Below are 27,744 nucleotides of genomic sequence, written 5' to 3' on the forward strand. Positions count from 1 at the left end.
GATCAACATTTTTTTAACGTTTTCTGACATTTTATGGACAAAACGATTACTATCATCATGTCAAAAACAGGTTTATAAATGTGTGAAAAATGCAGAAGAGAGCTGTAGTGTGTGGAGAATCTTTTTTTTTAAAAATTTGTTTTAATTCAAGTTGTGTCGCATAATTTACACATGATTTTACTGCCCTCTAAAGTAAAGAAAAAAGTTTTGGTGTAAATAACACAACTATAATTAATGTAATATAAAGTGTTCTATTAATATCAATAAAAGTCAACTCCTCAGCGTAGGGGCCCCATAAAGTCTTGGGCCGGCCCTGTTCACCAGTTTAACTCAGTAAACTCATTCAAAGTTGATCAGGGTTATTAAAAAACGATTAAAACTAAATCTAGTAAAATTCAACAACCCCACAAGGTTTATTATAATGTGTAATGAATCAAGATTTAATTAAAGGTGATACTGAGCTGATTCTTAAACTATAATGACTTGTTCAGTTCTGCAACACATGAAAATAATCTGCACAACTGCGCTTTTAGACACATGTACATACGAAATGTGAAAGTCGATTTATTTTTTTATTAAAGATAAATATTAACAGATAACAGTGACAATTAAAGGTCGACCAGAAAGAAATCATTAAAAAGATTTGAACACAACATTCCTTTTTTTTTTTCTCTTTCACGTAATAATTTAAACACATAATCTCTATGCTGTTTACAGGATTCCTGATATTTTACACAAACAAGTCAGAATATGATGTCATATAATCTAAAGAGTTTATTCACTGCAAGAGTTTTTCTTTGCAACCTGGTAAAAACATGCAGCGTGAACTGAAGCGGTTTGACGGTCTACACTGTAAGCACACTGAAGCTCAGGATAATGCCCGTGTCAAGTGGGAAATTCTACGACCCATGACCTGCAAGGTGAGGGCGGGACCTGCAAGTTGGCTGTGGAAAGCCGAGCACCTAACGTACAAAGCAAGATTATGAACCCACTGTGTTCTTTTATTATTGTTATTATTTTCTGAAGTGGAACATTTCTGAGTAATTAAATGGCTTTTCAGAGACGAAACTGTGGTGATTAATAAGATTTTAAAAACTTTTGTGTTTGCCATCAAAGACTTTGCTCTCAAACTGTTTCACCCACAAAAGACTGTGATTATTCCGCGATAATAATGAAAAGTAAACGGGGGGGGGGATGTTGACGCGACTGGAAAAACCTACATTTTAAACGTCAATCTCTAATTTAAGTCACACGGTGCAACATAAAAGAGTATAAAACGCTGTCAAACCCCGCAGCCAGCTGGGTCTAAATGAAAGACGGCTCGCAGTCTGTCACAAATCACTCGTGATGATTACCCCCCGCTGGTCATGTGACTCACCTCGCAGGTCGTAACAGTCCCTCAGTCTCGCTCGGTGACTTCAATGAGTCTGTGCTCAGGACATCACTGGACCTGGTCAGGCTGTGGTCTGGTACGGTCCACGTTTGCTTTAGTGCAGAGAGAACAAACGACTGCTAACTAGTGAGTTGGAGAGCTTCAGGTGCTGGTAGTAGTAGTGGTGGTGGGTGTTGGGGTTAACTCCATGTCACGGTGGTGGTGGAGGAGGAGGAGGAGGAGGAGGAGGAGGAGAAGGCAGACGAGTGGCGCCTCTTAGACGAGTTTGAGACACTGCGTGTTGAAGCTGTCGCCCTCCCGGCACGCCACCGCCTCCAGCAGGGCCTGCTTCTTCTGCGTGCTGCGAGACGACTCCAGCTCGTACATGGTGGTCAGGTTGAAGAGGACGCTCTCGTGGAGGTAGAGCGCGGGGTCCTGCTGCACCAGGCCCTCCAGCTGGCCCAGGGACTCCTTTAGACGGCCCAGGTACAGCAGGCACACTGCTGCGTTGTTGTTGGCCTGGGGAATACGCGCAGATATGTTGAGTTTAAGTTGAAGAACAACAACATCCTTTTCTGGTTTATAAAGGCCGCCACAGTTGAAGGGGAAGCGACGGGTGAGAGGAGGAGTCTAATGTCACTAAATCTGAGCATAATTTAATCTGCAGATCATCCCAATGTCATTTTGTAGTAGTGTTCCTACACCTAGTGTTCATACACCTTCACCTTAGGTGATAACGGTGTGACTTCGAGAGCTCAATATTTCCTCAGGCTGTATGTGGTATAAGAAAAGGTTTGAGAACCACTGGCTTAATTAAAGGAGTCAATTTGTGGTCAAAATGTAATAAATATGTTCTGTAAACAGAAAACGACAAAGACAAGGAACACATCATTACAGTGGCATGAAAAGTCATCGATTTACAACACTTAGTTATAAACTAGAACCAAAACTGACCAGGTTTAAAGGTGTTTAATACATTTAATTACAATTAATCATCAGTTTGATTTTTCTTGTAAAATCACAGCCTCCAGTCGTCTTATTGGAAATAATAAAATAATGCAAACTTTGTGATTGTGAGCAGAAGCATGGAATAGAAGTGTGGTGAACGTGGTTAATACTCACAACCGGGTTTTTGGGGTCAATTTGTAAGACTTCAGCGAACGACGCGTGTGCTTCAGCGTAGTTATTCTGACTGAGGTGGACAAAGGCCCTGCACGACACACACACACACAAAAACACACACACACGGGTTCAGATGACATTACAACAATACTTTTATGATAAAAAGTTGATTTTTTTCCTTGTCCAGATTTTTACTGGCTGACCCTTTCAGCTCAATACTCCCTTCTGGAAAGGGTAACCAGAACAAGTACGGCGGGTACAACGTGACTGTCTTTCTGAAGGTTTATTCCACATACACAGTTAAACAGCAGTTAGACAGCAGCCAGTTAGTAGTTAGACAGTTAGTAATTAGTTAGTTAGCTACTAACTAGAGTTAGTTAGGTTGTAAAACCAACAACTCATACAGGTTCTGATGATAGATAGATTTACAAAGGCACATACGAAGGTAATATATAACAAAAAAGGGCTTTGATAATGCACCTTAAAGGCACTTTAAAGGCAACAGTGCTTTGATACAGATAAATAGAATGAAAGATAAAGAGCTTTGCCTGCTAGAAAGTTCCACATTCCTCCACACATTTGTATGTCCACACAATACAGGTTCTTTATTTCATATATTTAAATGCGTCTTTGAAACAAATAGTGACATTAAGTATACACATAACTGATCTATTATAACTGTAAATAGATCAGTCATAAATAAAACGGTGTAAGGACAAAATAACCAAACGAGCATCCTCATCACAGCCAGTGTTCTGTCACTCCAGCTCAGCTTCATAACTCCACATCTCCTCAGGCCAGAGACACAGAGGTGTGACCTCCTGTGCTACACCCACACAGACAGAATTATCCTTAACAGCGTCAGACACACACACACACAGAGACACGGCAGTGATGAGACGGTGTTAAATGCACGGCACAGGCGTACCTGTTCATCAACATGCATGTGGTGTGACTGGACTGGCTCCCTTTCATCTGGCAGCTCTTCTCCACGTCCTGGAAGTACCTCTCCGCCGTTTTCACGTCTCCAATCTGCTCGAGGGCAAAGCGGCGGTTACACTCTAAACACTTTTAAACAACTCTCGGACAAGCACAGATAAATTCTGCTCAATTTAATGTACGGATCTGCCCCACAATTGGCCACGCGCTTCGCAGCGAGACACTGACTTTGTTTTTGTCATGTGACGTGAACGTGGGACGGGGAACACACTGAGTGAATAATAAAAGTCAACCACAAAGCAATCGGTTATGTTTTCAGTGATAATGCGACACCTGTTCAACCACCTTCCATGGAAGAATCTATTATGGAGCACATCCAGACGTGAGTGTGTGCTATTTTTTTCACTTTATCTTTACTTAGGAACTCATGTTTAGATTCAAATCAATCATCCAACTGTTAACAACAAATAACAATAAAACAATAAAGACAAATATTACCCAGAACAGAGCACGAGGCAGCAGTAATTACACAGTATCAGTTCATTAAAAGCAGCTCGCAGTAACTACTTCCTTAATTCTTTTACATTTAAAAATCATTTATGGGGACGAGGATTTTTGAGTTCGTACAGGAGATTGCTCCAGAGCCAGAGGCTGACAAGAGGGCACTCGTGTGTGTGTGTGTGTGTACACTTATGTACAAACCTGCAAGAAGATGCGTCCTATTCCACTGAGCAGCTGAACTCGCTGGTGAGGTTCATACTGGATGATGGAGTGATAGGTATCCACAGCTAACACATAGTCCTGAGACAGGAAGATTCATTAAAATGCAGAGAATAAAATAAAACACAGAAAGTTAGAAGCAAGTGAGTTGACAGAAAAAAAGAGTAGAAAGACACAGAGGGAAGGAGCGACAGAGAGAGAGAGAGAGAGAGAGAGAGGGCATTAATCAAACATATGGAGTATTAGCGGGAGCGATGTGACCCTTCTCCCACCTCCACATCGCTCACACAGTGACTGGACTGCTGAGGCAGGCGACAGAGAGAGGTCAGAGAGGTGTGTGCACTGAGCTGGGTCGAGGTACACAGAGTGTGTGTGTGTGTGTGTGTGTGTGAGATGTGGTGCACTCTTCTGCTTTGGCTGAGTTTTCACATCACAGCACGTCCCAGAGAATCCACAGAATCATCTACTGCTAAAGTAGAATAAAAAGAACGCTCATCATCTAAAGTCTCTGTACTCTGCAGATAATCTGTTAATCTGTGTGTGCTTTTCCTGCTTTGAAGAGAAACACGTCTGTGTCATGTGTTCGTAAATCAATTCCACCCAAATCAAAATGAATCTTAGTCCACTGCACCACTGAGCTCCATTGTTGTTAAAACTAATATTAGAAATACATAGACATTTCATTTTGACTCAGTCCTGCATATGTTATTCTGCTGCTATGAATAATAATAACCAAAAAGCGCACACTTTAAATCTGTTTAAATAATGTTCCTTTTTCAGATTTATTAAGAATTATTATGACACAATTTTAAATCAACATACAATTGTTTTTTTAATTTGCAAGAACCACATGAACAGTGAACTCATAAATGTACCGTTATTATTTACGCTATTCCAGGTACATCATGTTCATGAGTCTGCAGTGTTTCCACACACTTACATTATTCATGGCCATGGCTAATTCTTCGGGAATCATGAATTTCATTTTCATACCACGCAGTAATGAACAGAAACAAACATGTATATTTAATAACAACTCTCAAACGTGACGTACTAAACATTCAGTATTCATGATTTCTAAAGTCACTGTTATGCTCCTTTAAAAGGTGATTTATTTATTTTTTTAAGCTGAATTTCAACCAAAGCACTTGGATAATACTACAATCCACCAGTAGATGGCACTGTGGTTTCTCTCCACAGTCTGAGCCAAAGCCACACTTATCCTCTCCCTCCCTCCCTCCCTCCCTCTCTATGTCTCTCTCTCTGTGTTTTGTTCCCTCTCTCACTGACCACGAATCCAATTAGTGGTCAGTCTGGGGGGATTTCACTGTGAATCCTCCACCAGCCTGGCATCACAGATCTGTGAGACCTTCTCTCTGTCTCTCTCTCACACACACACACACACACACACCTCACGCAGAGACACATCCAGGCAGACTAAGATGCGCACACAGGGACATATTCACACATGATACACACACACACACACACACACACACACCTACCTTCATGAGCAGCAGACAGTTGGCCATGGAGAACATGACCCGGCTGACGCGAGACTGCCACAGTTTAAGAGACGCTGCACACAGCGAGAGAAGACAGACAGACACAGGGTGACTTCCTACTTTCACTTTTTTTAGCGGCGTCCCTGTAATGTCACCTTTTTTCCCCCCGCTCTCCTCCATTCATCCCTCTTTTTCCTTCCATCCCTCTCATTACACGTCCCATCTCCTCCCCCCCACACACACACTCCCCCAACACCAGGGTTTATTTTAAGGTGAGGTGTTGAGGAAGACACTGCGGCACACTCCGCTTTCCCTCTTCCTCTCAGACAGTGTGCAAGCGTGTGAAAGAGCTCGAGTGCGGGGCCCATTAGTATTCATCACCGCAGTCATGTGTGTGTGTGTTGGGGAGAAGAGCTAATCACTCAGTAGGGGTCTGATGTGTGAAGGGAAGGCCCTGCGTTATTGACTCGACTGTCGACTGTCTGCATGGGCAGGGAGAGGAGACACAGAGGGCACAGCCATTACTCTGCTGTTAGAGAGAGGAGAAACCAGCACATACACATTTGTACATGTGTCAAACCCTGAGGACGTTTACTTCAACTTTGCCAAATGCCTTGTTGAAGGTTCATGGCCATGGATTCAATAATAAAGGAGAAATAAAGTCGCGGGATTTTGCAGAGAATGTACATTACAGGTCATGTCGAGGTGTGTCTACGTAAACCTAGACCTGGAGAAGTTAACATGAAGGCACCCATTTCCCCCGCACACCAGTGCAGATGTGAGTGGATTGGATCGGGTCGATCTCTATTGATCTGCTTGGCGTGAAGGGCTGGAGAGACCATTTGATATTCAGTGTGAGTGCAGGAGTGGTGAGGTGCTAAACACTTTTTTAGAGCGCCGCATTGGTGTGTCTGTGTGGTTGAGAGTGTGTGTGTGTGTGTGTATGTGGGCCCAAGGTATGCTGCAGTCCTGCACCAGGTGTGCCTGTGTGTGTGTGTGTGTGTGTTACCCACTGGGGCCCATGACCTCACTCTCCTCCTTCATCATGATGCAGTCTGGGACTGGGGCCAGGTCTGTAGCCCACATGTCTGGGTGCATGGCCGTGTGTGTGTGTGCGTGTGTGCTTACCTTGCTTGTTCTCCTGTGTGAGCGTGATCATGGTGCCGTCCTCAGCCAAGCCTTTCTCCAGGTTCTCCAGAATCTGTTTGTCGTCGAGGGAATTCAAAATTCAAAACTTCACAGACGGAAGTTGCTTTCGCTACGATCTCTGCAGGCGTTTTTTATGGGCGTGTGTTAGAATATGCATATTCAATACCTCTAAAATCCAACCGTATTCAGCTGTTTAAACAGGTGGGCTGAAAGATTAGTGGCTAATGTGCTTTTCTGTGGGCGTATAGTTTTATTGTGTGAATGCTATAGAGAACGCATATCTTTATGTTCAACCAGAGGCTGTGTTCGTGAATGTGTGTATGTGTGTGTGTGTGTGTGTTTTCTTACAGCCAGGCAGACGGTTTTGAGAGTGTGCAGGCGGTCCAGAGCCTCCTGGGGTTTGGCCAGGTACTGGGGAAGCTCGGTATGCAGCAGCCGCATGGAGAACGGCACCATGGAGCCTGGACAGGAGGGAGGGAGGGAGGGAGGGAGGACAAGATGAAAACGGTGAGCCAGAGAGAGAGAGAAGACGTGTGAGGGATAGGGGGAAATGAGAAACAAGGTGGGATGAGGACAAGGCGGCAGAAAGAGGGAGGAAAAAAAGAGAGGGAAGGCAGAAAGAGCCAGAAAGACACAGAGCACGAGATGAGAATATAAACCCATCCACCCACACACAGACTGCACACAGCCCTGGAGGCAGAAACCTACAGATGGCATTGAGCTACGTATGGCTGCTTATTAAACTCTCTCATCTCTCTCTCCGGGTGTGCTGCACAGCTCCATCACTCATCTCTCTGCCTCATCCCTCTGTCTCGCTCTGCCTCGACATCATTCACACTCTCTCACTAACCCCTCTCTCTTTCACACACACACACACACACACACACACCTCAGAGGAAGAGCCTATATTCAGGTGAGTCCCCAGGCTTTGATCAGGGTGTCTTTGATACTGTGATCAGATGTGAAACTCAGGTAGCTTGTCCATCTGTGGCTGGTGTTTCTGCCAGCCTCTTCTACGCATCTCTATTTCTACCGCTCTTGTCAATCTGCTTGTGCTCCCGATCTTCTCCCTTTTTGTTACATTATCGACTGGACAGGCTTCATTTTCTGAATTCTGTTTGCGCTAAAAATAACACATAAGACAGTCAGACACATATTTACAGGTAAATTATGGGGCGTCCCTTTATGTTTGCCTTGAGCTCGTTCAGTATGGACATGAACGTCTGCTCTCGAGGTCACGTGACTGGATCCATCAGCATGTTTAGGAGCTGGTCAGACGTTTTTATGCGAAGCAGCTGATTTGAATTGGAATTTCTAAAAATAAATGACATGACAGTGATGCAACGGAGTGAAAATTGTAGAGAGGGATGCAATATTCAGAATTAGTTAGGTCAGTTATCAGTTTTGGTCAAATTCACTGAGCATAAACTGTTAAAATGTTAATAAAAGAAAAGTCACACTGTGGGCTATTTATTTCTTTTTCTTTTTGAAATAGCTGCAATAGCTCGACGGTAACATACAGACTAATATCCGTTTTGGTAGATAGTTATATTAGTATTTTTATCAGACATACAAAAGTGGTACTTTCGCATCAAAGGATCATGGCAACTGACCAGAAGAGAAAAGTCCATGCATACGGTCACACATTTAAAGAAAGATGATCAGTGGTGATGATGATGAAGGCCAGTCTCTATCATCATCACAGCAGCTGAGCTGGATGAGCTGCATTGACAAATGTGGAGACAAAAAGTTTGCTGATAACAAGCAGCTTCTACAAGACTGGATTCTGACAGGAACAACAGCTGTGAAGAAGGAGCTCCTATTGCTTCTTCTGCCGCTGCTGAGCTGCTAGCGCAACACAAAGTGACATCTGAATATCCCGGCGAGTTTGCAGAAACTCTTTCATGCATTTGGTGAGAGTTTCAGGACAACAAAAGGAACCGAACAGCAGGTTGTTTAATGTGGAACAAGCAGATGTGAGGACAGGCTGCATCACAAATTCATCGAGCTACAAAGAGGAGCTCCTTCAAAAAAAAAAAAGTGGATTTTTGGTTGTGAGGCTTTTTCTCATTCTGAGGAAACACAGACTGAAGCCTGGATCAGTGTTGCTGTTGTTGTTCTTGACAACCTTCCTGCGAGGAAGATCCGCGATGTGTTGGACCACTGAATCCAGAAGAAGGCGGCAATGCAGCATTATGGACGCCAACTGCAATTAAGACTCTTTCAAAGTCTTATATAGCATAAACTATACAATAACAAATAGCCCCTGATGAAAGAGTGGATACATTTGCATAAAATGTAATAGAACAATACATATTTAAAGCTAATAAGGGCGCTTGTCTTCATGAAAACTTCAGAGGGCCCTTTTAAGATTTTGTGTAGTGGCGTCAGAGACGTTAAGATTTAATCTGAGACAAACTTCCCGTCTGCCTCAGCCTAATTATTGAATTTCACCCGTCTTCTATTTGCTGAGCTGATATTAAACCAGTTGACTCTTGAGAAGTCGCTTAAGAATGTACTTAGTACTTGACCGTTTCATTCAACCTACAAGAAAACCAGTGAACGCCTGTCTTCATTTGATCAGAACACAAGACGGATCTCACCTAAAGACGCTACTTGACAGGCAAGCAGCAATCACGTCAGTTTGACAGGTAAATGAATAACTGACGGGGCATCTCCTGAAACTCGCTTGATCTTCATTTTTTTGTGCGAGAGCCAGAGAAACGTTCAGGCTTGTGATGTCACGATACACAATGCGTGCCATTTTGTCTATGAGCACCTAGCAGGGCACAGAGCATTTAAAATTGAACAATGGAGAGTCAATTGGTTCTCACTTTGGAGGGCTGTGCAGTGTAGCTTCAAGTGTGTTTTAAAGTGCGAGTGTGCGCGTGTGGGTGTGGGTGTGCGTGTGAATGCAGCCGAGACTCTGCTACTGCCTTCACTGTAGTAGCCCAAGGGGCAGAGCAGATCCAAAGTAATGGGAATACATTAGAGAGCAATTCATGCAGCCTAAGAAGAGGAAAAACAAAACCAAAGAACTGCTGGAGACAAGTGGAGTTGGAGTTTCGTGAAGATACCGTCTTATATCAAGCTCTTGGCAGAAACTTTCTTTTGAATATTTAATAGAATAGTGGTGCTCTCGCTTGTGTATCCTAAAAATATGGGCGAGATGCAAAATCCTTTTGGAGAGCAAGCTAATAACACATTCAGACTTCAGATAAGAGCTTCCACGCAGCTTTTCACCACCACCATGAATGGCACAATGCAACCTTCAGTTGGTTCTGCGTGAGAATTCATAGAGCGGCGTCTGAATGAGTGCAATGTGATATGAAACTATGTTTGACTTCTAAAAAGCGCACTATATTAAAGTTTCTGCAGTCGATACTGACAGTGTTCCTCTGACATGAACGTAATTAATAAGACAAAAAGGTCAGACGATAGTACCTCTCCTCCCAGGGTAAACAGTAGGGTAGTACTCATAGAAGAGGTCTGGGTGATCCAGGTCGCCAAAGGGTTCAAACTCCAGCTCAGCATTCTGGAAGAGGTTGAGCTTGGTGAGAAGAGCCAGCCGCACGAACCAGAGCTGAAACAAAGAAAAGATGGAGAGGACATTACAACAAAATGCAGGTAACTGAACTGTTTTTCTGTTAGTTGCTGCTTCACGTGCCTCTGACAATGGACTGGTGGTTTATCATACGGCGCCACCGTTAAACTGTCATCTCTTTCAGGAGCTTGGTGGTTGGATTCGACAGCAAAATCTCTAAAACCCCACCTCCATGTGTGCTTGGTTACTCCACAGTAATGCTTCAACTGCTACAGCATGTCTGTGCATAACCCACTGTAGCCTCTCAAGGTCTTTCAGGGCACAGTTATCTCCACTACACATATATATATATATATGGACCTCTGTATAGAAGATCTGCAAAGATAAGCTTCTGCATCTCTTTCAGTTACTGGAGTTTTGCTGCTGGTACGATGGCAGCAGTGTCCAGAGCACTAACTCTAACTCTGTAAATCAAAACACAACAATTTTCCAACAGACGCGGCGATGAAACCCTACTTACACCTTAACATTTAAGAATAAACATTTGATGTAGTAATTCCAACACACAGGCCACTCTGACCCGTTGCAGAAACAGATTAAGGTCAGGCGAGAGGGCGCCACCTGCGCTGGCACACCATTTAAAAAGTGGCAGAACTGTATCTATTAGGGCTGCACAATTCATTGTTTTCAAATGGAAAAAAGACTACAATTTAATCATTCTATTTTTGATTGTTAGGGCTGCAACAATGAATTGATTAATTCATTATATATCGAATTACTTAGGGACTAAATTAACTATTAACTATTTGATAGTTCATTTATAATTAGGTTGTGGTTTATTTGCTCCTTTATGACAGTAAATTGAATTAATTTTATATATTAAGTCATTAATACTTAATAGAAATTCTGTATATATATGTATATATATATACATATATACATACATATATATATATATATATATATATATATATATATATATATCTCAAATCAAACCACAGTCACAATATATGATATTTTACCTAAACTGTTCAGTCGTAGTATATCAGTACACATGCACGGCCTTTGCTATCTGGTAAATGTCCTCACAGACATCTTCAACAGCTGCTGTCCCCAAGTAGTGAATCCCCACATGCACCAAGTCAACAACCATCATCCTGGTGCCTAAGAAGTCTCCCGTGTCCGGCCTGAATTCTCCACCCTCTGGCGCTCACATCTCTAATTATGAAGTGCTTTGAGAGGCACTGCAGGCTCCCAGTCTCACTTGACCCCTTCCACTTTCCTCACCACTCCAGCTACTCCACTAAGGGTGCATTAACATCTGACCTCCTCCCAGCCGTGTCCCCACAACATCTGGCGACGCTGAGCCCGTTCGGCCTCAGCACCTCCGAATGCGGCCTCAGCAATCAAATGTCCACTTGTGCTTAGATCACCCGAGAGATGCTTGTTAATTTCAGACAGGGCCAAAGATAAGTAGAGTGGTGAAACGGCAGAATAATGGACGGATGAAGAAAAGTACGCTGGTATCTTACCTGCAGTGAATCTGTGGTGTGGGAGGTTGCCTGGCCAGCTTTTCCGTATCCCTGACCGTGAGCTGTCAACATTCGGCCTGTCAGATCTACAGCAGCCCGCCAGTTCTTACTGGTCTGCAGGGGAGAAGAAACAACACTTTAAAAAAAAACCACACCAGGACTGACAGATGGAAACACCGAAGAACACCGAGAACTGAAATATAAACTTTCACTTTCACGTCGTTGTAATTACAAAACACACGAGCTGACACTTCACAAACGTGCGATACGATTAACATAAAGCACCGCGTATTCTCAACCACTGTCTATTTCTATTCTTAGCAGTAACCAAAATGCCCAAGGTGTCCAACTAACAGTCAAGGATGAACATTTGCTTTTACGGTGTTGCGGCAAACTGGTGATATTACAAACTGCAATCAATTCTTTTATTACTACTATTTTCAGCATTTCTGTATTTAACGGCAACACGAGAGAACGGGAGGAAAATCGGGGGGTGGGGGGTGGGGGAGGAGGAGAGGCCTATGATGCTGCAAAGGGCATGAAATGGATTTTAATGTGGGCTGCCGTGGCAAGGAGTCAGGATTTAGCCTTTTTACTGGTGCACAGTCTCCTTAATGAGCTACTGAGGAACACCTTTGGATTTCCAATTTTAAATCAAATCACAATACGTCAAACTACAAATCTGTAATGGGACAAAACAACAAAGAGAAAATTAATTGATTTTTTTTTAAAGACAATTCAGGTAATTTCAAGTATGCTTTGTTTTGAGTGACCAGTTGTGATCTGGCTTCACGTTCCCTCTCGACCACAGTGTTTTAGTCAGTCTAACGATGAGGGACTGCTCTGTTGTAAATGTGTTTATGTTTGAATGGTTCTGTGCAAGGAAGATTTTACACATTTTACTGGGTCGCCACATAGAAATCAGAGTATGGGAAATGCTAGGAAATGTAAAAAAAATAAACACATGGCACCACCAGCTTTGTTGTTTTTATGTCTGTCAAATTCTGTGATCATTCGCATTTGAATTGGAATGATGTGACTGAAAGCTGTCAATTAGTTTAATTCATACAACGTTTTTTACAAATAACATTAATTATGGTTCCACTGCAGCGTTAAGAGAGCCACAGTCGTGTTATGTTGTTGTCGTTCTCTTGAAAATGTTGTTATCTTAATGCTTCATACATGTTTCCTGTATTTTCTGGATGTGTTCCAATAAAGTGATTGAGAAATAATTATACTGCACGGCCATCATAGCACTGCTAAAACAACACATCTAATGGTGAACTGAGACTGGGCATGTGAGAGCGAAACTTCTGAAGACTCATCTCTGCTCGCTGGCCTTTAACTTCCCACATGATTTCTTTTATCTGTTTTTAAATTGTGTTAATTTTAGACACTTTGCATAGATCAAACCATTGCATTCATTTTCTGTGCTCTCACTCTACCCATAACCACAAGGGGAGGGGAGTCTTCGAGATAGCTTTCAATTCCTAACCAAAACGATAAATACTATTTTTTCTAACCTTAAATTTAACCATGAACCTAAAACCCTGTGTTCTATTTAAATGCTCACACAATTTTTGTCACCAAATGTACAAAAACATCCCTCATTGTCCGGATTTACCTCGCACACAAACTCATAAACAGATATTGGCAGCATCTGCTTCCACAGGAGGAGGTACAGTAGGTAAGAAAAGGGCAGAGGTGGGAGTGGGGTGAAGCGTCACCCCACCCCATCAGCACACATGACGAGGTCGGGTTGCTGATTGGGTCTGAAGTGCAGTGCCATTCATCACAGCCAGGGAGGTAATTAGGGGAGAGGGAGGGAGAGAGAGAGAAGGGCTACTTAACACAGTCTTATCACAAAACTCATCGCTTTCCTCTTTCTTTTTTGGTGTTGTTGCAATCCTCTCTCTCCTACTCCTCCAGTCTTCTCCCAAATGTTGCCCGACCATTCTTTGCCCCCCTTCCCTCCTTCTCCTCTCTGACTCTCATTTCTACCTCTCTGTTTGCTGTCATAGCTTCTTCCTCGATTGCTGCCTCCTCATCCCTCCCTCCCTCCCTCCTCAGCCTTGTGCCAGTAGCTGCGCAGCCTCTGAATCTTCATTACGGGGGGAAATGAAGCTGAAAACGAGGAGGCAGCCTGGATGGCCAAAAGCAGCTGCAGTCACTCACTTTCTCTCTCTCTCTCTCTCTCACACACACACGCACACACACACACACACATACATATCTCACAGTACTCTACAGTATACTGCTGCCCTGCCACAGGGCAAAGGAAGACAGGTGCACAAGTGTGTGTTCCTATGTGTCGGAGTGAGACCGGGATACAGGGAAAGTCAGGGGAATGAGAACAGCCAACAGTGGGTAACACTATACACACACACACACACACACACACACATATACATACATGCACTCGTGCACACACTCAGAGTTGTTGAGACAGAACACAGATGGATGAGGAATTTCAGCAGAGGATAAGCAGGCAGCATATGGATGGAAAATATCTAGCCCACATGTAGTGAAAGAACCCAGAAGTCAAAGTTGGCCATAGTGGAAAGAAGAACAAAAAAAGTAGAAGCTCTGGGCCAAAAGAGTTGGAAGGAGAAAAAAGGAGCAGTGGGTAGCAGAGTGGAGAGCAGGAGATGAGGGGAAGAAAGCTGAGGGCCAAGGGAGGTGCAGAGGAACAACACAGAGCTGGAGTGAAAAGAAAAAAAAAAAAGCCCACAAAGCTGGAGAAGTGAACTTCAGCTCAGGCTTTATGTAACAATGCAGCATTTCTGCTATGCTTAGTTTTATAGTCTGATATTATCTCGCATCAGCCTATAATCTCAGGTCCTGAACTAAATCAGTCCAAACTAGACATTATAGGCGTACAACAAAATATGAATATAGAAGATGCTGATGAGGCTGTGAAGCTCCGGTGATCATCCTCCGCGACCACAGGGTCAGGGGAGCAGTCTAAATTAAGGACTGTGTGTGATTGCAAGTTCAACTTCCATTGAATGTGATAACAATGTCATGTCCAGTCTGAAAGGTCTGACTGCAGAGAAGAAAAAGAAAAAAAGTTGAGTGGACTGCGCTCAAGACGCTCATCTAACATTTACAAAGTAAAGGGTTACGAGGATACAGAAGTAATAAAATATAAGGAACGAGACGAAGGTCAGAATTGAAAATCATGGATACCGTCTGCCGTAAAACGCCAAGCAAAAAGAAAAACAATTTGCAAGGTATTGTATTGTCAAAGTAAAAGCGCAATCACCTGATTGCATGGATTGTTGTTTTTTATTACCCAAGAAGGAGCATTTTATATTCCTATGACGAGCCAGAGCTGCTCTCTGGAGGTCGCCATTCTGGTCCATAGTGTTCTTAAAATAGCAGCACAAATGGACAAACTAAATATCTTTGGATTAGTTATCGTTTTGATGCCAACTGAAGGCTACAGAGGTTCTTTAACACACAGAGGTGGGATATTCAGTTGCACTGTAACTTCACCACGTACATTTTACACACGGTGCCTTTAAAATGTGGACACGTTAGGTGTTGCAGGTCCAGTTTCAGTGGTAAAATAAGCAGCATAATATCACACTGCTGCACTGAAACCACCTGAAGCTTTAAAAACATCTGCAGCTGCTTGTGTATCCTCCTCACCACATAAAAAATATAAATCTGGAGTGTGCATCTACATTTCTCTGCTTTGGTTACAAAGACTTTTTATAAGCTTTACATCAGACCAAATGTTAGCACGTACGCAATTTACCATGCTGACATTTAAGGGGCAATGATCGCCATATTATTATTATTATTATAGACAGTTCTTTTCCTTTTTTCGTGGGACTGTAAAACGTGGGTGAATGTGCTCATTTCTCCTTTGTTTATCTTTGGCAGCAAAGCATATTCCTGCATCATTTCTGCAGCACATTCATCCTCTGTCTGTTAGCACAGCCGTTAGCCACGGTTGTCCTCAACAGCAATATCTGACTTCATTTTATTTCATTTATTTCAATGCCTTAACGTCACTCACTCGCCATGAACCAAATTCTGAACTGTTGCTGCTGCGAGATGCCTGTACAAAAGTGAGCGCCAAACTATGTTGTTCTAAGGAGTCCTTTCCCCTAGTGTCTAAAAAGGTGAACGTATTCCACAGTGAAGAAAAAGCACAGGAAGTTTCCATGAACCTCATCACGCATACAAACCACGTTGTTATTCCCAGGTTTGAATGATTACAATCAAATACAGAATGGGAGTAGGTGAAGCACAGAAAATAGAAAAACAATAGGCTGATGGTGATTAATAATTTAGCTCAGCTAAGTGACTGCAATAAGGCATAATCAGATCCCCCAAAATCAAATGAGGAGGAATTACGGTGGTGATTTATTGCCGCTGAAATTAAATGACGAACTGAGTACTGAGGCTTGGTGAAAGAAGCGTGTGCTGTGCTAACATAGGCATAGTCTCTATAAAACGCCACACAACAGCAGAGAGAAAGAATATGAAAGCACTCACAGTTGAGAAAAGCAGTGCTCAGACAAATTAAATGTAAATAGATATTGGCAAATGCAGGAAAACCAGAATCACTTACCATAGTTGCACACCTATAATATCTTAAACGTAAAGCGAGGACATTCCAGAAGTACGTTCAACACTTGAGAACAACCTCACTGATTGTAATTGCAGTTGTATTCATGTTTTGCAGAACACTCCCATATACTATATAAACAAATCTATGCAGGAAATCTGAGCACAAACAAGGGATTAAGCTACTTAATTGTGTGGAAGATGACAAAGTCAGCACACCTAGTATTTGGTGAGTTAAAAAATTGCATCGGGAAGCTTGACGAGCAAACAAACGCCCACTTATTTTCTCACAAGACCCAAAGCCTGCGGGTGAATCAGACAAAAAGGCTTCCAAACACCAGCTTTAGTTAATGGAAGGATCTCCAGTGTTACCTCAATTAAGCTCTGTTTTTTTTTTGAATTACACAAAGTCTGTGGGAAAAAAAACCAAAAACATTAGCAATATGCAGAAAGTCACAGTAACTACGACAAACTTTACTCTGAAGCCAGTTCAGTCTCCAAACACTTGAACATTGCACTCAAGCTGGAGGACAATCTGCTTGGCTACTGTACTGATGTGAACTGAGCACAGCAGCCATATCGTCTCCCACAGGCAATCACTGGACTCAAACAGTATCACTAAGAGACAATGAGATACAAACAGACACAGTATCTCATGCAAAAACACCATAGTAGCTCTTGGCTTGTGAGAGACCTCCATATAACACTCCCCAAGATGGTTCAACGCAGATTCCAAGTTCTCAGTGATGCTCCTCTGGGTAATATCAACCACTGACTGACTGGTGGGCAACTGAATAGATTCTGAATGTCTGGTTGTCAACAATAACCGCCTGCCCCATTTCCTTTTTCCTCTGAGACTGCAGCTTAAGACGCATTCTGTTTCAGGCCTGAATCACAACCAATAACAGCAGCACTCAGTAAGTTTTCCCAATACCACAAAAGTACCAAAAGTTGATGTTGAACGTTTTAGGAAAAGAATTTGGAGAATTGTAAATATGGAAACTGATCAGATTGTGATACAACCGTGTCGGGACATAACTCAACACAAGGCCATCGTAGATGTCGGCTGACAACAGACAAACACAGTGACAGCTACAGTAAACATGAGGGAGATTTATGTCATGCTGCTGTAAAGAGATGAGCTCTAGTGACGGATTTTAAGAGACGTTGTGCAGATTGATCAACTGCAATCAAATGCTGGAGAACAACAGGGTGTCTTCCACTCCCTGCAAGCTCCACCCCAAAAGGTACCTGAACTACACTACATGGACGCCTGACCATAACACCACCAGGGACTGTAATGACGTACTCAAACACATACACAGTACTTTTCGTTCATTCTGTAGGCACTGATGTTGGACGAGAAGGCCCGGCTCGAGATCTCTGTTCCAGTTCATCCCAGAGGTGCTGGACGGGGTTAAGGTCAGGTCAGGCGAGTTCTTCCACACCAAACTCGTCAAACCATGTCTTCATCGTCCTTGCTCTGTGCTCTGGGACACAATCATGTTGAAATAGAAAAGGGCCTGTGGTGGAAACACTGCTTTACAACAGGCACTGGTGGTGTGGTTCATGCCCCAATGTTTGTGTTTGGCTGAATTTCATAAAGATGTGGAAACACACTGAAAAACAGACAATCAGACAGTTAAGATGAGTCATATGAATGTTCAAACAGCCATCACAGAAGGGTGACAATTGTCCACCGTTTAGTCCAAAATGAAGACACCGTATACAGTGGGGCTAAAACGAATGATTATTTTCATGATCGATTAGTCTGCCGATTATTTTCTCAATCAATCGAGTATTTGTTTGGTCCAGAAAATGTGAGAAAATGTTGGAAAAGGTTTGGGAAAAACCGCTAAACATTTCAAAATGGATCAGTTTCAGCAAAGAAACCCAATTGCGACGATTCATTCAGTAATTAATAATCGCTGCAGCCCTAGTTTGCACTTCTTAATTCCTGTGACTAGCCAAATACGCATGGCAGAAAAATGCTTGGATACAGAACTCCAGTTCTATGATCAGAGAGATAAGGGAAGAACTTTGGTTGAGATGCCACAGTTTTGCTCTGATTATGAAATCAATCCAATATTTAGTAAAAATGCTCAACATATTCTGGTGTTCAGTGGTCTGCAGCAGGAGAATTTACTTTGTGTACTTTAATTTTCCTACTGGTCAAAAAACCTCACAAACCCATGAACCTGGCTTTGGTTATCAAAGCTATTGGTTATTCAACAGTTTATATATATATTTAATTAGATGAGGGGGAAAATAAAAATAAAACATTTTACAGTGGTCATTATGTTATTATTATTATTATTATAATATATTACATTATACGGTCATCCGCTGCCTTGATTTCCAAAAACTGGTATCAGTCAACCTCTAATGTCGACAGACGGTTCAAACTGTTATCTATAAATCACTGAGTAGATGCAGTTGGGAATAAAAAAAAGGGACCAAAGTAAAATATATAAATGTGTAACAACTGTACCATTGGTCAAACAATGTTTGTGACATTAGGTGACTTCCTGGAGGTAAACTTCTCGGCCGGCTGGCAATGGGAAAGGAGTAAATTAAAATTATACCCAAAACTGCTACCAACAGCTGCAGCCAACACAAACAGAGCCAGGTGAGAACAGTCACCACTAGGGCTTCAACATTGCCCTTCACCACTCCAAAAGCTGATGCTGGTGCATTATCCAGACCTCATCTAGCCGCAGCAACTGATGGCGGGAATGACAGCTATGTAAAAAGGTTATGATAATGACAAGTAAAGGTTACAGCAATGATATCAAAGTGCAATGCAGCAGCTGGGATGTTGCAGTGATTATGGGGTGCGTCTGTCTGACCTAGCCAAGGTAGGTCTCTCTCTCTCTCTCTCTCTCTGTCTCCCTCACGTATTCAATTCCCCACTCACTCTCTCTCTCTCTCTCTCTCTCACACACACACACACACACACACGAGCTGGCCCCAGGCCCGGGCAGCATCATGCTGTGGGAGGAAATAGAGAGTCTCCGGTGGATAGTACAGAGGGAACAGAGAGAGAGATGAAGGAGAAGAAGGGAAGGACGGGTAGCAGGAGATGTGTGTGTGTGTGTGTGTGTGTGTGTTATTGCTAATGAGAGAGACAGATGAGGCCAGCCCAGGGTGGTGCTGAGCCAGAGATTAGCCCACTGCTGACCACACCACATCACCAGGCAGGAGATGGGGCAGAGGTCATGGGGAAGACAAAAAAGGAGAAATAGAGGCGAGGATCACCAGCCAAAGTCAACTCACACAACATTCAACCTTAATAAACGGCATTTTCTAACCTTTGCTTGTTACCTGTAAACTAGCTGGCTGTTTAAACAGATGATCTAACGTTGGATAATCTAACACTAAACCTAAAATGTTTGTAATATTTGCTCTCTTAAAAGCCTGTGCCCGACAAGGTTATGCACAAATGTAAATCAGTCCATGATGAACACATCTAAACTGGTTAATACGCCGTTTACTGAACTGACAAAGGCAAACAACACAAACTGAATAATCACAGAATTGTGCCTCTATAAAAGACCTGATTAAAGTCAGGAAAAAAAAAGGTCTTCAAACTCACTTGTTGAAATTCTGACGCAGAAAAAGCAACAAACCTAAAACCTTTATATACTGTAGTCTGCCATCGTTGTGTCAGTAGAGTATTTCACTTCTCTGCATTCAACTTTTCCCCAAATGACTTATGACTTAAATGCACAGTATGTCATTTCTCTCTCCAGTATATGTACTGTATATGCCTCAGTTTTCAGCTGCGAGCTCTAAACTCCACTGAACAGCTTGCCGATGAATTTTCTGTTGCATGTTGCATTCAATTCTTTCAACAAGGCTTTTATTTTGTAATTATTTGCAGGGTCAACAGCTCTGTGGCTTCATACTGAAGATACTTGAGGACAGAGGAGCATTTCAAAAGGTTATTATTTACAGTGATTATCAAAGGCAAACCCAATGTATATTATATATAACGTCATTAAAATGAACCGGTATGTTACCTTTAAAAGAAATACTGATTTATATGGATATCAAGTGCCAGAAAACTTGAGCTAAAGTAAGGACACTGCTCAAAAAAGACACTTTTATTGACAGCAGTTGTGACAATGAATAATAATTTATCGAGGAAACATCTCAAGCACTTTCTGTGTCTAGTTTCAAGGCCGAGTAAAATAATATAGACGTTGGAGCTGGAGACAGAACCATTCATAAAAAATAATCCCCAGTTGCGGCTCCAAAAGTAACAGATGTGTAACGATTCTTACATAAAACTTTAAAATAACACAAAACGCAGAGGCCAGGGAGCCGTGGACCTGGATTTTAACAAAGACGTATTGCGAGTACATTATTTCTATAAATGCTTCTCAGCAGCGTGCTGCAGTGTTACAGACCGTCTGTGAAAAACAGCCTCTCGCCACATGAAGACTGATCAGAGAGAAAGAGGCAGCGAGCGTGTTTCTGTCTGTGTAATGGCAGCACTCCTACAGAGACTGAGCGGTGTCCACATTCATCATGTGAGGGGACAGGGGACACATACAAAGAGACAGAGAGAGAAGAAGAGAGCGAGGGAAAATGCATGCATTGTCATTCATCCTCACATCTGTGTGTGGGACTGTACGTATGAACAGAGGCAGTGAGTGTGTGTGTGTGTGGTGGCAATGCGTATAGTCACACTCTGGCTCTGCAGCATGACTCATTCTGCCAGCTCATAGCAAAGCCCTGCAACAAACACACACACATTGAAGGATGTCACACAGCAGAATGAATTTCTGTGAAGGGACTATTGGTGTCATCCAAGAAAAAGGTCACACATGATAAGGGATAATCATAACTGACAACAAATATGGAAGAACCGGAAATGTGTGTAACACACACTTGTCCTCGAGATCCCCCGATATGTGAATGCAATCACACACACAGAGTATACGACACCTGTGCCACAGTAAATACAGCGTTTGCTTGAAAGAGTAAATGACTCATCCCACCTGACAAGTTTAAAGTCATGAACAAGTAAAAAAACATCTAAAAACGTAGGTCTGTGTTAGTGACAAGTGAACCAAAAGCAGGAAGTGGACTCACAACATAGAGAACAATGCGCATAAAGATTCTGTATTGAAAGTAACTTTGATGGCGTATCGATTATCGATATTTTTACCCACCCCTAAAGCATGTAATAAACTAAAAGTTCATTGGCAAATAAAGAAGTCATAATCACAATATGTGTAAGACAAATTAGGTATTCGATATTTTACCCTAATCCTTCAGCCCTACTGGAAAACTTCAAGTACTCAATCACAAAAATATAAATCCAAAATGAGTTTTTACAACTCTGCCTGTGTGTGAGCCAAGGGTCAGGTGCAGCCCTCCAAGGCTTCCTTGACCCCTAGTTTTCCATTTCTTTACACTCGTCATTCCATTCCATCTCTCCTGTAGGTCTATGTTACCGTTCTGGCTCACTGTCTCTCTCCCTTCTTTTCCTCCTTACCCCAGGGAGCCACCAACACCAACTGGCAAAACACACACACACACACACACACTGTATAGTGCAGTTGAATACAAGCTGAAAGTACCATCTAGAATGTGTATATACACTGAGTCCAGAAGGCCCTTGAAATATGCACAGCAATTCCATGCATAATACATAAGCACAGCAGGAGGAAAAGAACTTGTGAGCTGAGTGGATCTCCACCTCCTCACCCAGCCCCCTCCCCCCCACCTCTTCTTCTCCCTCCTCTCTACCCCCCCATCACGCTGTCTGCTGCTGCTGCTGTGCATATGTTTTAAATAACAACTGTCTCTCAGGGTCATTTGTGGGTCAGAACTTATGATGGAGCAAACACATGACGGCTGGAGAGAATAGACGGAGAGATGGGAGAAGGGAATGATGTGAAACAGCACAGTCACAAAAAAAACTGGAAGAGTTCACTGGAAGAAAAAATAAATACAAGATAAAGAGAAAGAAGACCAATGATTATCAGCTATGCAATCTAACCACCAAATGTTAGAAGGTCAGGCTTTTTAGTTGCTGTACTTCCAGTGTGGAACATTTCATGGCAGGAACTGAATATGCCATCCTTGACTATACGTATAAGGGTATTATTACTTTAAAATAAAAAAAAAATGTTTGGTTTTCATAGCAACAGAATAAGCCTTTCTTATGTACTTTAAGCAATAGTTTCTACAGCAGACGGTGAGTGCCTTGGTATACGCACTTCTTACATTACATTACATTACATGTCATGTCATTTAGCAGACGCTTTTATCCAAAGCGACTTACAATTGATTGGAGTACAATCAGCTAGGGGTGGAATCGAACTTGCGACCATTGCGACTATGATGTCTTTCGCACACAGGGTACCGGTCTTAACCACTGAGCCACTCCACCACTCTTAAAGTTATATGGATATATTTTCAAACAATAGAGCTCAGAACATCACATGACTCATGATTTGTTGACGCTGCCACGGTGGCAGGAAACGTTTCCGCAAAAATGAACGGCTCCAGTGTCAGTTTCAAGCTGTCAGAGTTCACAGTGCATGAATTTAAATACGTGGCAATCAGAGCAGTATGAATCAATGATATTAAAACAGTGTAGGGGTGATTTCTGACAGTGGCCTTCAACTTCACCTTTTGGCCAAAGTAAAGCCCTTTCTTAAGCGGCAAGATCTGGAAACGGCAATCCACACTTTTACTAGCTCAAGGCTCGACTACTGTAGCGCACTTTACGTGGGTCTTGGCCACTCTTCCCTTCCGCCCCTCCAGCTGGTTCAAAATGCAGCTGCTTGCTTTTTTAACAAACACCCCAAGGCCAAACATCACCCCTGATTTATGTCAACTTCATTGGCTGACGGTTCATTTTAGAATTGTCTTTAAGGAGAACAGAACATGCTAAGAAGCCGTTAACTCTCAAACCCAACCGTATTATATGCATGATCTTCAAAGGGAGATAAAAGCAGCCCTGTTGTCATGGAACTACAGATGTTGAGAACAATTAAAATGTCGAACATGACAACCAAGCAAAATTCCTCTGCTGATGAGGACGTTTTTGACAAGGTCTAAAGCCCTAGCACAAAGCAAGTAAGGAGACCGTGAGGGGTGATTATTTTGTCAACTGCCATTTCCAGGGAACCGAATAAAGTGCCAAGCTAGCAGATTGTTAGAAATGCACGCACGTCTCCCAAATATAACGGCAAAGCTAAAGTGATAAGTCTGCAGCATGCTACATGTCCTTTTTGCCTTTCTTATGAGAGTTTTTCCTCCATTCCTTTTCTAAATAACAAACGCACAGAAGGTAGAGTAGGTAAGTAAGTAACTTACGATGAGCTGCTTGAGGCCCGCGAACGACTGCTCCACAGAGTTGGCGGTGAGGACTTGACGCTTCGTGGCTGCCTGCTCTCCGAGGAAACGAAGCATGAGGTCTTTCACAGCATCCCCCTGCGTCATAAAACATTACAACTCAACGTACTGCAAAAAGGACACAATAGAATACAGAAATACAGAGTTGTCACGCTGGTATTGACACTGTATCAGGTCATGACTTGACTGGGTGACAGAGTCATTGAATCAAGTGCTGATTTACTACAATTTGCACATCACGTCTTGGACTTGCGCTTCAAACTCTGCTGTTGCACGGGACCACATCACCCCTGATGTGTGCCCTCTCAACTATTGTCGTCCATGCATGGAGGTCAGCTAGTTAGTCCAAAGGTCAAATGCAAGAATGGCTGATCATTTTAACGGTTTCATTTGTTTCTATGCACGTAATAATTTTGCCTTCTCATTTCATTGACCTAGTCTGGTTGAAAGCAACACTAACAAGAAGAGCTACTGTTTAAATTAAGTTTTCTTTTAAAATCTCATTATTATTTTATTGTAAAGACAATAACTAGCCTTGCATCAAACTTGGCAAAATCCAGCCTGCGTAAAATACTATCTTTAATCCAGCTTCAGAGTGGATCTAATTTGTTTGTTGAAAAAAGGCAGTTAGTGGGGGAAAAAACCACCAAGATGACAGAAAATCCGTGATTTTTATTCATTTATTCAAGCAGCCATTCAAACACATCCAAATGGGATAATGAAAACAATCTGAGCTGGGAGGTGGACATACGCCATAAGATTCAATGGAACAAAGAAGCAAATTGATGCTTCATCAAGGTTGTTATTACAGACAAATGTTACTGTTAAGCTTGGAGATGTTTGTGATTCTGAGTGTAGAAGGACCACAGACAGAGAATGAAGTGTGTAGCTACTGTATGTTTACAGATAACTGTTACCACACTATTGTGCCAGAGAAAGAGGAAAACTGCTTACTAAAAAGAACACAAACCACTGCCTTTCTGTTCCAGACAAAAGAAGACAGATAATTCAGATTAGTTAAGTAAATCAAGACCTTCTGGTGAAGCCTATGAGAGATTATGTTTGTGCAATATTGCAAAAATGTGTGAAATGTGCGCAAACAAGACACAGAATGTGCTCGGTCTGCAAAAACTCTGAGGAACGATAGGATTGTTTCATCAAGCAAAATTGGAAAATATTCTGAGGTTAGGCCCTTTCAAGTGGAAAGGGCTGGTTTCCTGCACTGAAATTGTGACACAAGCATTCACTGCAGAGGTTTGACGCAGGTGAAACCTTTTGAACTCACATTATTTTACATTTTGTTTTACATTTTGCATTATTTTAACATTTTTACCTCTGAAAAAACACTGTATTACAAGCAACTCATGTAAAAATGTCTCTATTTATAAATGTTAGACAGGATATTTTATAAATATTACACATTAAACCTAACTGCATGTGTCACGTGACTATTTTGGTTCAGCTGAGATCAAGTGATTGCTTTGTCGGCAGTAAAAGTTTAATCAGCTTAAAGGGTACTGACATGCTGAAGGAGAACGACGTCCTCTTAGGGCTTTGTAAAGTATTTTACTGATTGTCCTACCTGCAGGTTGTCAAACTTGAGTCCAGGCATGGTGAGTTTGTTGCTCTCTACGTAGGATGGGCTGTACTGCTGAGTGGCTACCGAGATCAACACCTTCCTGGTGTCATCTGATGGCAGCCAGGCATCATGACGCCTGTCAACCTCACTCAGACTCAGCGCTGTTGCAAACGGGTCATCGTTGCCAGAAAATACAGCTTGGAGCTGGTTGAACGGCTGTGGCCGAGTGACTGGGGATGAGGTGGGGGCTTGAGCTGGAGCCGAGACTATTTGAGGTGGGGGCGGTTGAGCCTCGGTGGTAGTTTCAGTAGAAGCAGAGATAAAAAATGTAGTAAGTTTGGGACTGCCTGAGTCCAAGGGCCCTGCAGCAGAGGAAATGGATGAGGATGTGGACGAGAGCTGGCGATCAGGAGTAGGGGCCATGGGTACAGGGCTGGTGCCAGGGGGAATTTCTGCATTGGGGTTGGAAACAGAGATAAAGGAGGAGGGGGCAGTAAAGGAATCAAAGAAGTCAGAAGCTGGATTGGCCTGTCCATTGTCAGTGAAGAACTTACTGAGGCTGGGACTTGGCTGACACATGAGAGGAACTGTAAGCTTGCTGGGGGTCACTACCTCATCGCCTCCCCCACCACTCCCCATACTAAAGCTTGGGGACTTGATGAGGGTGGGCTGGAAGCCGTCAGGCACCAGAGACCTCGGCTGGGTGCCTTGGCTGAATATGGTGCACACTGGCACAGGCTCAGCTTTTTGGGGACTTGCTGTGGTTGCCTGAGGTGCGGTTTCATCACTTTTGAGATCAAATGGACTTTGTGCATCTCCTTCAGTTGAAAAACAAATGCTGACTTGTTCTTGTGTGTCTATCTGCTTTGTTGTGACCTCCTCTACATCCTCTTCAGAACTTCCTTTCTCCTGTGCCTCCACTGAAACGTTAATATCTGATGTAATCTGCCCAGTTTCACCAGGTTCCTCCTGGTCTCCCGAAGTCTCTCCTGTGTTCTCATCCTCCTCTCCATCTAGAAAAGAGTCAATTGGAGCCACATCATTCTCCTCGCTGTTATTAGGCGAGTCAGAAATCAAGACACTCTCCATCATATGGTCATTGAGCTTGTCCAGCAGGCTCTCTGAGGGTGTAGCACTGCTGTCCTCCTGAGGAGTGGCAAACTCCCCACCCAGGTCGATGCTGTCTTCCTGGCACAGAACATTATCTCTGGAGGGGGTCTGGCTGAAGGACGGCTCCAGGGGGTCTGGAGCAGCCTGACTTACATCCTCCACTGTGATGTCCAAGGTGACTGGCCGCTGAGCTGGAGCCTCTTCGCTATCCATCCTTCTGCTCTTGGAAATAAAAACACAACAATAAGTGCTTCCATGCTGTCATTATAAAAGTTATAATCTCAGGTCAGATTCAAGTGCCCTGGTCCTGGAATAAGCTTCAGTCCAAAAATCAAAGTTAAAATCCTTTTGATTATTTTGAACTTAGTATAAATGAAGTAGTCACTACAAGCTGTTTAATTGTTTGATACTTGTAAGCGTAAATATTTCTGTCTTTCGCTAACTTCTATACGTCTCCACTAATTATGTGTCCTTGCTGGGATCAAAGCAGGAATTGCCAATATTCATCAGTGCCAACCTCCACACATTTATAAGTCAATATGTAATTCATAGTTCCATCTAGAAGAATTCATCATTTGACCTACGTTTTAATTTATTGTCGTGGTAGACAAATGATTTGTACAGTCTGTTGCTGCTTACTGACCCTGTGCTGATTGAATACTTGTAAAAGAGCTTCAAATGTTAATTTGACTTCCATGTGAAGTATCATTCCAAGTATCATCAACGATGACTTACATAGCTCCATACAACATCAGTCTTAGTCACTTCCTGTTATCATTGTAATCACACACACATCATCATGTTTTGAAACCCCTTATTGCTGCTACCGACCTTCAACTGTAAATACATATTCAGCTCTGCTCGGTTCACTTCAGGCGTAGTTTTGTAACAAAGGAGCCGTTGTAATTAGTAGCACGGGTGCTATCTGTTTGGTGCTATCTTGCTACATTAGCCGGTGGGCTATCATTAGCCAAGTCAGCTAAACAGCTGTTTGCAAACGTTAAGTACGTAATTCGCTGACCGCGCTTTAGAAGCACGCAGCATACAACATGTGTTATTCACATCGTCACGCAGTGACAGACGACAAACACAATCGCAAACGTAACGTAATGTAATGTTTATGTTGTCTTACCTTGCTGCTGACTGACAGCTAGGGCTTCCACAAGGAAATCTTCAAGTACGGTGCGCCACAGAGGACAAACCTCATACAGCCC

General features: G+C 42.7%; 1 protein-coding gene across 2 annotated transcripts; it reads right to left on the reverse strand.

The window, feature by feature from the left end:
- Positions 1-553: 553 nt before the first annotated feature.
- On the reverse strand, positions 554-27,726 carry trappc12 (trafficking protein particle complex subunit 12). 2 transcript variants are annotated; one of them, XM_044046866.1, is made up of 12 exons: positions 27,663-27,726; positions 25,424-26,747; positions 23,803-23,919; positions 11,884-11,997; positions 10,252-10,390; positions 7,156-7,268; positions 6,787-6,859; positions 5,659-5,732; positions 4,136-4,234; positions 3,423-3,526; positions 2,495-2,582; positions 554-1,891 (listed from the first exon to the last, which is right to left on the reverse strand). In XM_044046866.1, exons 2-12 carry the CDS (start codon positions 26,741-26,743, stop codon positions 1,649-1,651), a joined length of 2,484 nt encoding a protein of 827 aa, XP_043902801.1. In that variant the 5' UTR covers positions 26,744-26,747; positions 27,663-27,726; the 3' UTR covers positions 554-1,648. The 2 variants fall into 2 exon arrangements, with proteins under 2 accessions (XP_043902801.1, XP_043902802.1); XM_044046867.1 differs by having other exon boundaries at positions 25,424-26,750; positions 27,663-27,695.
- Between the last annotated feature and the right edge of the window lie 18 nt (positions 27,727-27,744).

This window comes from Solea senegalensis, linkage group LG16, assembly GCF_019176455.1.
Source record: "Solea senegalensis isolate Sse05_10M linkage group LG16, IFAPA_SoseM_1, whole genome shotgun sequence".
Classification (NCBI taxonomy): Eukaryota; Metazoa; Chordata; class Actinopteri; order Pleuronectiformes; family Soleidae; genus Solea; species Solea senegalensis.